At 39.5% G+C, this 14,081-nt stretch overlaps 1 protein-coding gene across 1 annotated transcript in view; it reads right to left on the minus strand.

The window, feature by feature from the left end:
• The window catches only part of C5 (complement C5), an 84,988-nt gene that overhangs the window by 19,708 nt on the left and 51,199 nt on the right, over window positions 1–14,081 (minus strand). The window contains exons 26-30 of the mRNA XM_046451772.2: window positions 12,132–12,291; window positions 9,198–9,293; window positions 7,705–7,876; window positions 4,280–4,485; window positions 1,755–1,907 (exon numbers count right to left, since the gene is read on the minus strand). Coding sequence (XP_046307728.1) covers window positions 1,755–1,907; window positions 4,280–4,485; window positions 7,705–7,876; window positions 9,198–9,293; window positions 12,132–12,291 — 787 coding nt within the window. The remainder of the gene's footprint in view (window positions 1–1,754; window positions 1,908–4,279; window positions 4,486–7,704; window positions 7,877–9,197; window positions 9,294–12,131; window positions 12,292–14,081) is intronic.

Below are 14,081 nucleotides of genomic sequence, written 5' to 3' on the forward strand. Positions count from 1 at the left end.
ATAGGTGGACACAATGTCTTTATTTTACTTTATGTGGTGCTGAGGATCAAACCCAGTGCCTCACACATCCCAGGCGAGCATTCTCCCTCTGAGCCCCAGCCCCAGCCCTCGTTTCACTTAATTTAAACAAAAGTTTCCGCACTTATTCAATGACCTAACATTCTTTAATTTCATGTAACATGTTTAAAGAAGAGCGTGTGTACAGAATTCCAAACTAGATAATAACAGCCCAGGTTTCACATGGAAGCAGCATTCTGGGCTGAGGTTCAAGGTATTTTAAGATGACAAGAGACTCTTACAAAATTACCCCTATGGAGAAAAGTACTTTTAGCTACGTCAAACAAGCCCACTAGGATCCTTAGGCCAATAGCTCCTCATTAGAACTTGGACTCAGAATGTGAATCTGGTGAGTTTTTAATGCTCAGGGGTGGGATGGGGATGGCTCAGTGGTAGAATGCTTGTCTGGTAAGAGTGAGGACCCAGCACCACAGAAACAAAACAACAAACAAAAAACAATAACTAAATGCTCTCAGGGACAGGAGACACATTCATAAACCAAGGACCATAAGAGCAAATGCCTACAGAGGCTGAGTGAAGCTAGTGAGGACATAAATGCATATTTCATGTGACTAGTGAAAATTATAGCAAATTAAAAATGACATGCCAATCAATGCCTAGAGCCCTATCACCGATCTTTTGATTTTCTTTTTTAAAATACTTTTATTTCACTTATCTATTTTTATGTGGTGCTGAGGATCAAACCCAGGGTCTCGCATGTGTGAGGGCTCCGCTCTACCACTGAGCCACAACCCCAACCCTGATCTTTTGATTTTTTTAAGGGAAGCTGATAATCATATTTGTATTTAAAATCTCTGGATCTTTAAATGTTGGCACAGACCTGTATTCAGGTCTATATCTTTTTAAAATTATGGGCCACTGGTTTGCAACTTTTGCATTATTTTTATTTTTATTTTTCATGCCTATTTAATATTTTTCACAAGCATAGAATTGTGGAGGATGTAGACAGTGAGGACTATCCCAATTATCTGTATCTTTAAATATGCTTAATAATACAAACATAATAATTAGAAAAATAAATATTAGCAGCTTCATACTAACTGCTAATAGTAATATAGAACATACTTTTCCCCAGTGTGTCTTTGTCTTTGGGAAATTTTCATGTCATTAGAGTTTTCACTTTTAAAAATCCATCAGTAGCAAAGGACATGAAGCAAGGAGTTTGGGGACCTAAAGGCCAATTCCTACTTGGTTACAGTCTGCATATAGGACTGAGGCCAAAAGAACCACCAGGAGTCTTCCATGTCTGCTCTCCCACTCTGCAGCTGAACCTTTGTGTATGACATACCTATATCTGGAATGTTCTTCCCTTCTCTTTGCCTGGCTACCTCACTCCAATTGTTCCAGATCTGACCCACATATTTGGGCATGTTAAGACAATGTCCCCATCTTTCAGCCTGGATCAGGAGGCCCCTCTTGGAACTTGCACAGACTTATTGAGGCTCTTCATTTTCTCTGTCTGCTTAAATGACTGTCTCTCCCCTGTACACAGGTTCTTTGGGTTTTACTTTGGAGTCCCCAGCACTCACGATATAGCAGGCACTCCCCCTTAGGGCACCCCAGGCACTCAGCAATATATTTAAATGGTGCATAAATCTGTTTGTACAGTAAGGGCAGGACAGATGATTGGTGGTCTTACCCAAAGGTGAAATATTATGAAAAAATTCTTTATTTACCTCTACTGGCCTCCCAAGGAAATTCTTTTCGGTCACCTTGTAATGGTGGAAGTCCCCTTTGTGCTTGTAGGAGACATTGATGTCCATATTCAATTGGAGTTGTTTAACCAGGAGTGAATATTCTGTCAGGCCCTCGATGGCATTGATTGTATCCTATCAACAACCAGCAAGGCATGAATCACATTGAGCTTATTTATATCCCCCCATTTGACAAATGCCCTTCCTTATGAATGTGTGCATCATCATTGTTGGAGGCAAAACTCCAGTGCCCAAGGGCAACCATTGTGGAGGTGGAAGGGTGTCTCCTTTTCTCTCAACAAGGATGCTGCTGTTTGTAGGAACAGGAAGTAAGTGTGGTCTCAGACCTGGGTTCTCTACATATTCTGTTCAGGTAACCTCGGGCAAGTCACTCTGCTGAATGCCCCCGACTCTATTTTCCCTTCCCAGTATTCCCTGTTTTAGTGTTTCCTTTCTTCCGTTTTTAGCACCCATCTCCATTTGTTATATTTTTATTTGTAGTTGGTTAAAATACTTTTCTTTATAGTTAGTGACCTCCCTCTCTGTCATATGAGTCATGGTGTGAGTGAGTACTGTATCTTGGTATCTTCGATGGTTTGATTGTGTCCCCAGGTTCAGATTGGAAACCTAATCCCCAGTGTGGCAATGTTGGAGACGGATTCTAATGAGAAATATCTAGGTCATGGGAGAACCACCCTCACTAATGGATTAATGCCATTTTTGTCCTTATAAGTATGAGTTTGACCCTCTTTTGTGTGTGATTGTTCTCTTTCTTTTCTTCTCTTGACCTCTTTGCCTTCCTTCAAGGGATGATGCTGCAGGAAGGCCCTTGCCAGTTGCCAGATGATGGCACTTTAATCTTCTACTTCCCAGCCTCCCAAACCATGAGCTAATCCATTTCTGTTCAGTATAAACCACTTACTCTGTGGTATTTGGCACTAGCAGCAAAAAAACTGATGGATACAATATCTATTGCATTTAGTAGGTACATATGATAGATACTCAAGAAATATTTGTTGAAGAATAAATGAGAAATTTATCATTTTGGGTTTCATCTTCCTTACCTATAAAATGAAGAAATGTGGCTAGATCAGAGATGTTACATACACAGCTATTCTCTTTGTGCATGCCTATGGAAGCCAGTGCTAATCAGTAGGGCATTTTTTTCCCTCTCCTAAGCCTACAGTTGTCCTCAAGACAAATCCATTAGATGATTACTAGATTAATCCTTCAGGATCCCTGAACTGTATATTTACATATATCTATAAATATATGTAGATATACACATGTCATCATTATCTAAACATTCAGGGGGCAGAAAAGATGTTAATATTTCAGCTTAATTTTGAATATAGAATATAGGCAATTCCATCATTGTACAAACATCACAGAGTATACTCACACAAACCTAGGTATAGGACAATCACTCAACGTGGCCTCTTTATACAATGAAGAGATGCGGTAAACACAAGATGTGTGAGGTTTTTGTAAGTAGAGTGAGTATGCTTTAAAGTAATAAGAAGTGTACTATAGGGGTGGGGGTGTAGGTCAGTGTACAGTTTGTGCTTAGCAAGCTCAAGGTGCAAGATTTAATAATCCCAGCACCCAAAATAAAAATATAGTATATAAATAGACAAAACCAGTAACATACTCATTTATTATCAAGTATTAAGTGCATAATTGTATGTGCTATGCTTTTATATGAGCGGTAGTGCAATAGGTTTGTTTTTACCTGCGTTACCACAGGCATGTGAGTAACATGTTACACTATGACATTATGATAAGCACATCATCACTAGGGAACAAGAATTTTTCAGGGCTCCCTGGAACCACTGTTGTATATGTGGTCTCTCATTGACTGAAATGATATTATGTGGCACATGACTGTATTTTATACAACGACATAATAGAATATAAAATATACATACTCAAATAATTGATAGGTAGGTAAATATAACAATCAGTGTTTCTCTTACTTTTTAGTTGTTTTCTGCAGGGAAGGGTAAGGGTACCTTTGACTACATGGTAAAGACTATGTTACATAGGATGTGATATAATTGTGTATACATGTATATATATAATATGTATATATACATATATAGTATATATATGTATATATACACATTATTGCTTTAGTCAAGTAAACCAGTCACCTTGAATCCTTTTGGAACAAATTATTATTTTTTTAAAAGAACTTACAAGGCTTTCATGGTCTCTAAGAATTAGGAAGGAATCCCTGGGCTTAGTTGGGAGATGGAAGTCCTGAGTTAGGGTCTGCCACTAATGCCCTGAGGAAACTCCCTGGGCTCACTTCCCTCTCCACATAGTAAGGATATCAATGCAGATATCCACATAGTAAGGGGGCCTTCACTTCTAAACATTTACTTTAATCTATAGCGTGCTCATTTGGTGGGCAAAGCATGGAGGCCAGAATAAGTGTGGAATGTGTGGTGTGAGCAACAATAAAAATGTCTACAGGAGGATAAAAGAAGCCACAAAAGTACTACCTGGGTGGAGTAGAAGCCGCCTCCATACCTCTGCTCCTCCGCTAGCCATTTGATGATGGGTTTGACATAATTCATGTCTTTCAGGCTGAGGCTGGTGAGCAAGGCGTAGGCGGTGGTTTCCACCATACCTGCGGTGCCCGTGTTAGGTGTGGAGCTGTCTCTACGCTGGAGATTATCTTTCCAAAAGCGGTAAATGGGTGGATTACCTGATATCAACACATCACACAGGATTAAAAATGTGAATATGACACCACTTTAGTAGTGAGTATATTATCGCCTTCTCATTCCTAGAAGTTTCTGATTTTCTTTCTTTCTTTTTTTAATATTTATCTTTTAGGTGTAGATGGACACAACACAATGCCTTTATTTTTATGTGGTACTGAGGATCAAACCCGGGTCCCGCCCATGCTAGGTGAGCACTCTACCGCTGAGCCACAATCCCAGACCCTCTGATTTTGTTTACACGAAGAAATTCCTCAAGGGTCCGATACAAAATGAGATCACTTATGACAAGCGTTACTTGTCTTTATTTGTAAAGGTCAATGTGAAAGGCCACATGGACCAGGGCGAGGTGGTTCAGTGGAGTGGAAAGTGCAATAAGCTGGAGATTAACAGACCCAGGTGCCAGTCTCTCCTCTAGGACTAACACCTCTGTCAACCTGGGCAAGTTCCCTTGGTCAATCTCCTAGTACTTCATGTAGATAATACTTTCTTTCATGCAGTGAAACTTAAATGAGATTCTAAATGCGAAAAATATCTGTAAACCAGAAAGCACCATGCACATAGAAAAGATCACTACTATTATTGACACTACAAAGTAAATTGGAGAACCTTTCTCCCTGAAGGAAAAAAATCCACATATTGGGAATTATTAGATTCTACCCACATCCTTATTAGATCTTTAATTATCTTCTTCCAATTTAAAGTACCAAAGGGAATTTCATATATGCAGCACTTTTCATAACATAGATTCTAAATTATATATACTATACATCCATATTATATATAATATGTATACATATATATGTGTGTATAAATAGTATATAAAATATATTATATAATATAGAAATGTACTATATAATACGATATATATATATATATAATTGCTTTAGTCAAGTAAACCAGTCACCTTGAATCCTTTTTGGAACAAATTATTATTACACTTTTTAAAAACCTTGAAATCATTTTTGACAGTTAGTAAAAAGTTTCATGTGTCTGTTTACAACTCATTAATTACATTATTTTCATGACCTTGAACAAGATACTTTACTATCCCTTTCAGAGACTCACATTTGCTACATTTGAAATGAAAGATTTAGTTTAGGTTCTGAAAGAAACTTCCAGCTTGAACATTATTTTAATTATAAAGTTATTTTCTAGCTCTTAAATTCTATGATTTTCTGATCCATGTCATAATATGGAAGATGTTTCTTTTGTGTGATTTTTGAAGTAGTTTACAAGAGGTTTGGAGGTATGTGATAAAATATAGTCATTTTTCAGTGATGACAGAGTGAAGCTTTGTAGAAGGCCATAACCTCATTTAAAAATAAAATTTTTATAAAACTCCATCCAGGAGAGGGCTCAAAAGTGTCCAACCAAAGGGCTGGGATTGTGGCTCAGTGATAGAGTGCTTGCCTAGCATGTGTGAGGCAGCGGGTTTGATTCTCAGCACCACATACAAACAAGTAAATAAAATAAAAAAGTTCATCAACAACTAATAAAAATACTTTTTAAAAAAGTGTCTAACCAAGCTGATGACTTTTGCTACCTGGTAGAATATAAGCAGATCAACCACTCCTTTGCTCAAAATCCTCCAGTGGCTTCCCTTCTTACTCTAAGTGGAAGTTAAAGTTCTGGGGTGCCCTCTGACCCTATAGCACTTTGACATGAATGAGACACAGACACCCCTTGCTGTGGATGGAGGTTGCTGTCAAAACCAGGGTGCATACCTTGAGGAGCAGAGCACAGGCTGGATTTCACCTTCAATTCACCAGCCTGCTTGGGTGCTGTACAGTTTAATCTGGCTTGTTATCCCCAAAGCTCATGATGGGGCTTGGTCCCCTATGCAGCAGGGATGGGAGGTGGAGCCTAATGGGGAGTGTTTGGGTCATGGGGGTGGAGTCTTCATGGATGGGTCAATGTTTTTTCTCATGGGAATGGATGAGCTATCCCAGGAGTTCAGTCTCTTTTTCTCTTTCCACCATGTGCCCACTTGCCCATCTGCTTTCCACCAGAGGGCTTCATCAGAAGCTGAGCAAGTGCTGGCACCATGCTCTTGGACTTCAGAACTGTAAGCCCAAATAAACTTTTCTCCTCTATAAATTAACTGGTCTCTCGCATTCTAACAACAGAAACTGGACTAAGGCAAGTGTCCTAATCATTGTACACAGAATCCTGAAAAGTCCCTGTAATGGCCTCCAATGTGTTACACAACCTTCTCTCACTCCCTCCTCCTTTCCTTCCCTGACCTCACTTCCTGCTCATCATCTCAACTTTCCCATGGTCACACTGGCCTCCTGTTACTCTTGGGGCACCAGGCAGGCTCATGCCTTGGGGCATTTGTGCTTGCTTTCTGTTCACCAGAAACATCCTTCTAGCAGCCACAGGGCTTGCTTCCTGACGTCCTTTCAGGTCTTTACTCACATACGGTCACGAGCTGTATGATATGTTTCAGTTAATCATGGGCTGCTTATACAACAGTATGTACCATATGACCTGAGTGTGTACCAGGCTATGCCATCTATGATCCTGTAAATATACTCTATTGTTCACACAATGGTGAAACTAATACGCACCCCACTGTTAAGTGACACACAGCTGCACCATCTTCTCTGTGAGGATTAAGCTGAAGCATCTTACCTTAAATCCCAACCTTTACCCTTGTTATAACTTCTTTTCCTGCTTTATTTTTCTTCATATCAGTTATTACCAACCTGTTCACAGTTTTATTTTTGTATCATGTTTGTCTCTCCCCAAGTGGAATGTGCATTTCATAAGGGCTAGATTTTTTTCTTTGGGGTCTGTTTTCTTTATTTCTAGAGCCTAGGACAATGCCTGGCACATAAAAAGTGCCCCTGGGACACTCAACACACATTTAAAAAAATGTTTTTTAGTTGTCAATGGACCTTTGCTTTATTTATTTAAATGTTTATTTATTTAAATCGAACCCAGTACCTCACACATACTAGGCAAGCGTTCTACCACTGAGCCACAACCTCAACACACATTATTTGAATGAAAGAATACTTACTGAGTAAATGAATAAATAAATGAATATCAACACTTGGTGCATTGCAGCGTGCCGACTGTTCCTTGAGAGCAGGGACTGTGTCTTGCTCAATCTTGTAGCCACCCACTTCCCCAAGTTAGCAGACTCTATGTGCTTAGTAAACATTTGCTGAATAACTGTGCAGGATTAGTCTCACCTTTAACCACAGCTTCTTTCTTTAAGGCTGAAGTAATTAAACGAAAACTTGGGTGTGTTTTATCTCCCAGGGAAAGAGCATAGGCCACAATGGCCAGGGTAAAGGTGTTCCGTGGCGGGAGGGCATTTTCAAGCAGGAAGGAGTCTGCTTTTTCTAGGGCTGTGTTGATTTTCTGGAAACAAGAGCAGAAGAAACTCAAGTTTGCTTGGTCAAGCACCAGCCTGTCAACTGATGAGCACAGCTCTCGGGGAGCACCATCCGGGGCAGGGGAGACGAGGGGTGGGAGGACACCACTGAGTGGAAATGGACAGTGTCTCAGAAAAGCAAGCCCTTCTGAGAGAAGGGGAAGAGCGGAACTTGGAAGAAACGTGGTTGTCCAAATCAGATCAGGCTTTTCACCTCTGAATTCCCACTTTCCTTTTAGAGGTTTTGTCCCTTAAGTTTCTGACTTCAGTGTCAGGCCTGACCTCTGGAAAGAAGCACCAAGCACAGACACAACTTTCCCCTTCCCTTTCAGCATAGTGGAGACAGGTGCATGTGTTCAAAAGAAATTATGCTAAAAATAAGTAAAACTATAAACGGCAGAAAAGAGGGCCCAGTTGCCAAAGTACTTTCTGGTCCTATGAATTCCTGGGAAAAGACTTCTATCACTTTGGGCCGACACCACTAGAAGAGTTACTATGAACGACAGCCTGGAGTATGTGGCTGGCATCCCCTGTGGCTCATCCTCCCCCCTCCACGCATGCTTCTCCCACTCATGGCTGCGGGTGCCACCTGGTCCTCTAGGCACCTGGTTATCTGGTGTAAGTGTAAATGCAAATACTTATTAAACAAACTAAAACTGTTTTTGTTCAGGTTCAGGTTCTGCAAATACCCTTGTTTTTTTCCATCTCAGTTCCGTATCCTAGTTTGAAGGACATGTCTCATTGAATCCTGCTGTGCAGATAGGAGTATTTAACCTTAGCTCTGGGATCTAGCTCTTCCCAAACCAAGAGAGCATCGCCATTAGCCTCTGGAAGTTTCTATGTTGGTTCACGTAGAAGGATCCTCTTTATTCCCCTCAGCAACAGTACAGTCCAAAGGAACAGACCTGTGCTTGTGTGGCCCCAAGTACTTCCATGCTACAAAGAGCTTCAATTACTGAATTTAATGGCAACAAGCATACAGCAATATTTACAGTAAGAGAGGGGAGCTGGAGACACTGGGTCAGTCCTTCACAGTCCCCGTTATTGTCCCAATTCTACAATTTTGTACTGTGTGCCACTGGATGATTACATTCACCTTATTTACAGGCATTCATTTTCTGAAGTCTCAAGTAGTTGAGAGGATGTGGTCTCTAATAGCTATTATAGTTTTGAAAGCCTTTGATTCTAGAGTTCAAGTTATTTTCAAGTAATGTGAAAAAGGAGGAAAAGAAACTTTTTTCTAAGTATCCTCTGATTGATGGCTTCCCCACACTGCAGTAAATGGAAGGAAAGCAGACTCTTACTTACCAGCAGGGAGCATATGTCAAAAGCCTTTCTAATCCCAATGACAACAAAGGCTGTAAGATACAAGGTGTTCTGTCCAGCCTCCACAGGCAAGGTACCCTAAAAATAAACAATGTTTTAAAAAAGTAAAATGATCTGGTTCTAATTTCTTCTTTGAGGCCCACGTCCTGCCCTCCCTTCACGCACTCCACGTTTCTCCATGAGCTCAGGTCGTCCTACTCCAGTGCCTTCTGTTGCCGGTCTCCCCTGCCTCACCTCCTAGTCCCATCTGATACTTCTTCACCTCCCACCCTCAAATTCTCCCCCTCCTTCAAGATCCCGTGAAAATCCAGCTCTTCTACAAAGCCCTGGTCTCCGTTCACCCGTATGTTCCTCCAAGGGTAGTGAAAATCCAATGCAATGCTGATAAGACCTTCAGTGAAATAGATTCAACCCCATAATTTTATTTCCTGCCACTCACCATCTAGTTCTCAAGGTCCTGGTTCTTTAAATGAACCACCTCCCCATTCTCTCTTTCTGCAATTCAAAATGCCAGGCATAACAGGTATACAAAAAAATCCTCAATGTCACTAAGCATCGGGGAATTGCAAACTGACACCACAGTGTGATATTACCTGACACCTGCTAGGATGCTATGAGCAAGACAACGAGCAAAAAGTGTTGGAGAGGACATGGAGAAAAGGGACCTCTGAACACTGTTGGTGGGAATGTAACGTAGGACAGCTACTACGGAAAACAGTATGGAGGTTCCTCAGAAAATTAATACAGAATTAGTATCTACCAGTACCACCACTGGGTATATGTCCAAAAGAGAGGAAATCAAGATCTCTAAGATATATTTTCCCTCCCACATTCACTGCAGCATTATTTACAAAAGCCAAGATATGGAATCAATCTCAGTGTCCATCCATGGATACATAAAATATAGTGTATATATACACACAGTGGAATATTATTCAGCCTTTAAAAAGAAGGAGATCCTGTCATTTGTGACAACATGGATGAATTTGGAGGACATTATGCTAGGTGAAATCAGCCAGTCATTGAAAGACAAATACTGCTTATATTTGGAATCTAATAAAGTTGAACTCATAGAAGCAGTAATCAAGGCTAGGACTAGGGCTGGATTAGGGAGAGATTGGCAAAATTTCACTAAGAAGAATAAAGACATAGAAGACTGTACAACAGAGACTATAGTTAATAACAATGTAGTATGTCATTTGAAAATTGCTAAGAGACTAGATTTTAAATGTTTCACCACAAAAGAGTACATGTATGATCTGCTGAGCTATATCAATAAAAAAGCCCAAAACAAACAATCAAAAAGAATACATGTGAGATAATATATATGTTAATTAGCTTGACTGAATCATTCTATAATGTATACATACACCAAAACATCAGGCCTTATGCCATAAATACATACAATTTTAATTTTAGTTAAAAAAAGAAATTTATTAATACTGATGAAAAACATTAGGCATGCTGTGGCTCTACTTGGAATGTTCCTTCTGTGTCCCTCCTATTTCTCCCAGGAGCCTGGTCAACTCGTTGTTTTCCAATTCCTCCCATCTAGGTTAGATTCCCTGAATTCTTTTCTTTTTTTTTTTTTTCGGTCTTGGGGATTGAACCCAGGGGTGCTGTACCACTGAGCTACACTTCCAGCCCTTTTTGTTGTCTATTTTGAGACAGGCTCTCGCCAGGTCGCCCAGGCTGGCCTTGAACTTGGGATCCTCCTATCTCGGCCTCTTGAGTCACAGGGACTACAGGTGTGTGCCACCACGCCTGAGTATTTTTTCCTTTTCTTAGTATGTGCCACGACTTGAAGTTACCTGATGTCTGACTTCTCTGCTGGGTCCTGAGCTCTGAGGCTTCAGTGGCCACTTTGCTTGTGTTCATGGCTGGGTCCCTGCCACCTAGTACTTAATAAATATCTCTTGACTCATATGAAGTACATTAGTGAACATACCCACATATATCTTGATTAGAGTCGCTAGTGCTTAGGCTAGCATTTGTACCCTCCCTTCTCTACCAGTGTATGAGCTTCTTTGTGGCAGGGATACTATCTGGGGTCCATTCTTCTCGGTTCTTCTGTCCTACCATACCCAAATAAGCCCTGGCATGATCAGGTGCTTTGTGGACGGTTGTTGAATGAATGTGGATGGATGGGTAGATGGGTGGATGGTTGGATGGGAGGATGGGTGGGTATTTCAAAAAGAAATGTGTTATAGTATTTTACTGTTCAAATAGCACCTTGATGATGTTAGTTGCCCCCATTTCTCATGGGAGTCCAATATTTTGCTATTGGTATAACAAGGGACCATTATGAAATCCACTGTCAATCATGGAGGTCACTTGAGCTTGATATGAAAGGGAATGGATAAGAGCAGGCAGATAAAAAATTCTGTTGAATCTTATGTAAGGTATAGAAGGAATTTCTGAGCTACCTTGGAGCGATATTGTAATTTCTTTGTAATTCAAGTTTGTAAGTAGATTTTAATCTCAGAAAACTCTTCCTTTTACTTTTTAAAATAAATTGACCCCCATCTCTCTTTTTAACAGGGTCTAAAGAAGGTCTCATCTTTCACGACAACACCTTGATCTGCAAGAAGTCTGTGAACTTTAGGTACAGATTCCTCGCCAAAGGGAGGTAGACAAATTAGTATATTTTACTTATTCTGAGGTCTCTGGAAGTTAACCCTTGTGAACCACTAATGCCTGTTCTACCAGTCACTTATCTGACCTCCAATGAGCTATTTGAGGATCTCTCCATCTCAGAGAGTATAGGAAGGCTTTAGTATTCTTTGCCTCTTCACAAGAGGAGTTTCCTGCTAGATTACATATATGTTATTCCTATTTTCTTCATCCTCCCTTAGTAGAATGAGAATGAAATTCATAAATAAAATTATTGCTAATTTGTATATTTGACTTCCTTACCTGTAATTTTATTGGTTGATACTGAGAATTTTCCTTAAAAGATCCATTTTCCAATTGACAGTTCTCAACCAGCCACAGTAAAGAATTACAAATGGAATTTTGGTTCTGCTCTACATATTTATTTACTTGTCCAAGTACTCTTAGAGCAAAAGCTGTTAACCTTTAAGACAGAAATCAAATAAATATTTAGAATGCTGAATTCCTTTTGGCTTTCAATTTGCAGGGTGTGTTAGTCCATACAATTTTATGCTTCCAAAGAAAGTAAAAAATTTAAAACACAATTCCAAAGGAAGTCACCATTTTACAAGGTGATAAGACATTTGAAAGATTTCCAAAACATTCCGTCAATTATAAATGCGAACAGCATGTCTTCTGTGATTACAACAGTGTTAGTTAGCATAGAAGCTAAAACTGATTCCCAATGACAAGGAAAAAAAATACTTTCTAAGGTTAAAGAAAACCAAGGTGAAAGAAATAATTTTGAGTCAAGATACTGAACGCACGAACACAAGCCATGGAAGAGTAAAACTGTAAATTCTAGGTTGTAAAATTTGCACAGTGTTGGCATCTAAATCGCTAAGGCTTGAATTTCCTTTCCCAGCACCCCTGGGATTGTCTTATCTCACTTCTTCCCCTTGAACTCTGCTGTTGGCACAAAACTTGCCACTACACAAGGAACTTTTAACTTTTAATATCAGGATTGCTTGGACAAAAAGCAATTTCAGTCTCTTTTAGGATCTAACACAGAGCTATTAGGCAGGATGGAATTCATGACCTCCCCAAGCACCTCTTTCCTTTCTAGCTGCCCAAGAGCCGCTCCCTCTTGGCCTCTCCACATCCCAGACTCAGATCACTTGACTCCCCTACTCCACTTCCTCTCACTTTAAAATTTTGTAGGTTTATTTAATTTGCTTTCTTCTTTTTTTTTTAATATTTTTTAGTTGTAAATGCACACACAGTATCTTTATTTATTTTATGTGATGCTGAGGATTGAACCCAGTGCCTCACACATGCGGGGGCAAATGCTTTACCACTGAGCTACAGCCACAATCCATAAGATATTTTTGTGTGTGTATGGCACTGGGGATCAAACCCAGGGCTTGTGCATGCTAGGCAAGCACTCTACCAACTGAACTGTATCTCAGGCCTAATTTGTTTTCACTTGCTTTTTTTTTTTTTTTACTTAAAAATTAATTAATTAATTAATTTTAATTAGGTATATATGACAACAGAATGCAATTTGATTCATTGTACACAATTGCAGCATAACTTTTCATTTCTCTGGTTGTACACGATGTAGCATCTCACCATATGAGCAGTCATACACATACCCAGGGTAATAATGTCCATCTCATTCCACCATCTTTCCTCTCCCCAGGCCCACTTCCTTTCCCCTCCGCGCTTTTTGCAAAATCATTTGCTTTTTAAAAAACGCATTTTAAGTAATTAATTTTCAGAGGGAAAACTTTCATATGATTCAAAAATCCAAATGCATAAAAGGATAGATAATGAAGAATCTTCCTCCTACCCACTCCCTACCCCCCACTCTTTCTCGTAGATCCTTCCAGATATTAAAGACAAGACAATAAGCTCCCTGTTACCTTTCCATCCCGGCCACACCAAAGCAGCAGTATATTTACATTATCCTGTACTTGGCTTTTTTTCATTTAATAATATACCTTAGAGTCTATACATATATACATATATGTATAGACTCTATATACATAGTTTCCTCATTCTTTCACAGATGATTTTATATATTACAGTATTTTGGTACAGATGCATGAAACTATTTTAGCTATGAACCTATTTATGGGTCTTTATATTGTTCTTAATCTTTGTTTCAATAGCTTTATTAATTTTTTTAAAAAAATTTAAGCTGCAGATGGACCCAATATCTTTACTTATTCATTTATTCTTTACATAGTACTGAGGATTGAACCCAGTGCC

This window comes from Marmota monax, unplaced genomic scaffold (assembly GCF_021218885.2).
Source record: "Marmota monax isolate L192 unplaced genomic scaffold, Marmota_monax_Labrador192_F-V1.1 WCK01_AAM20220418_F8-fsc00020, whole genome shotgun sequence".
Lineage (NCBI taxonomy): Eukaryota > Metazoa > Chordata > Mammalia > Rodentia > Sciuridae > Marmota > Marmota monax.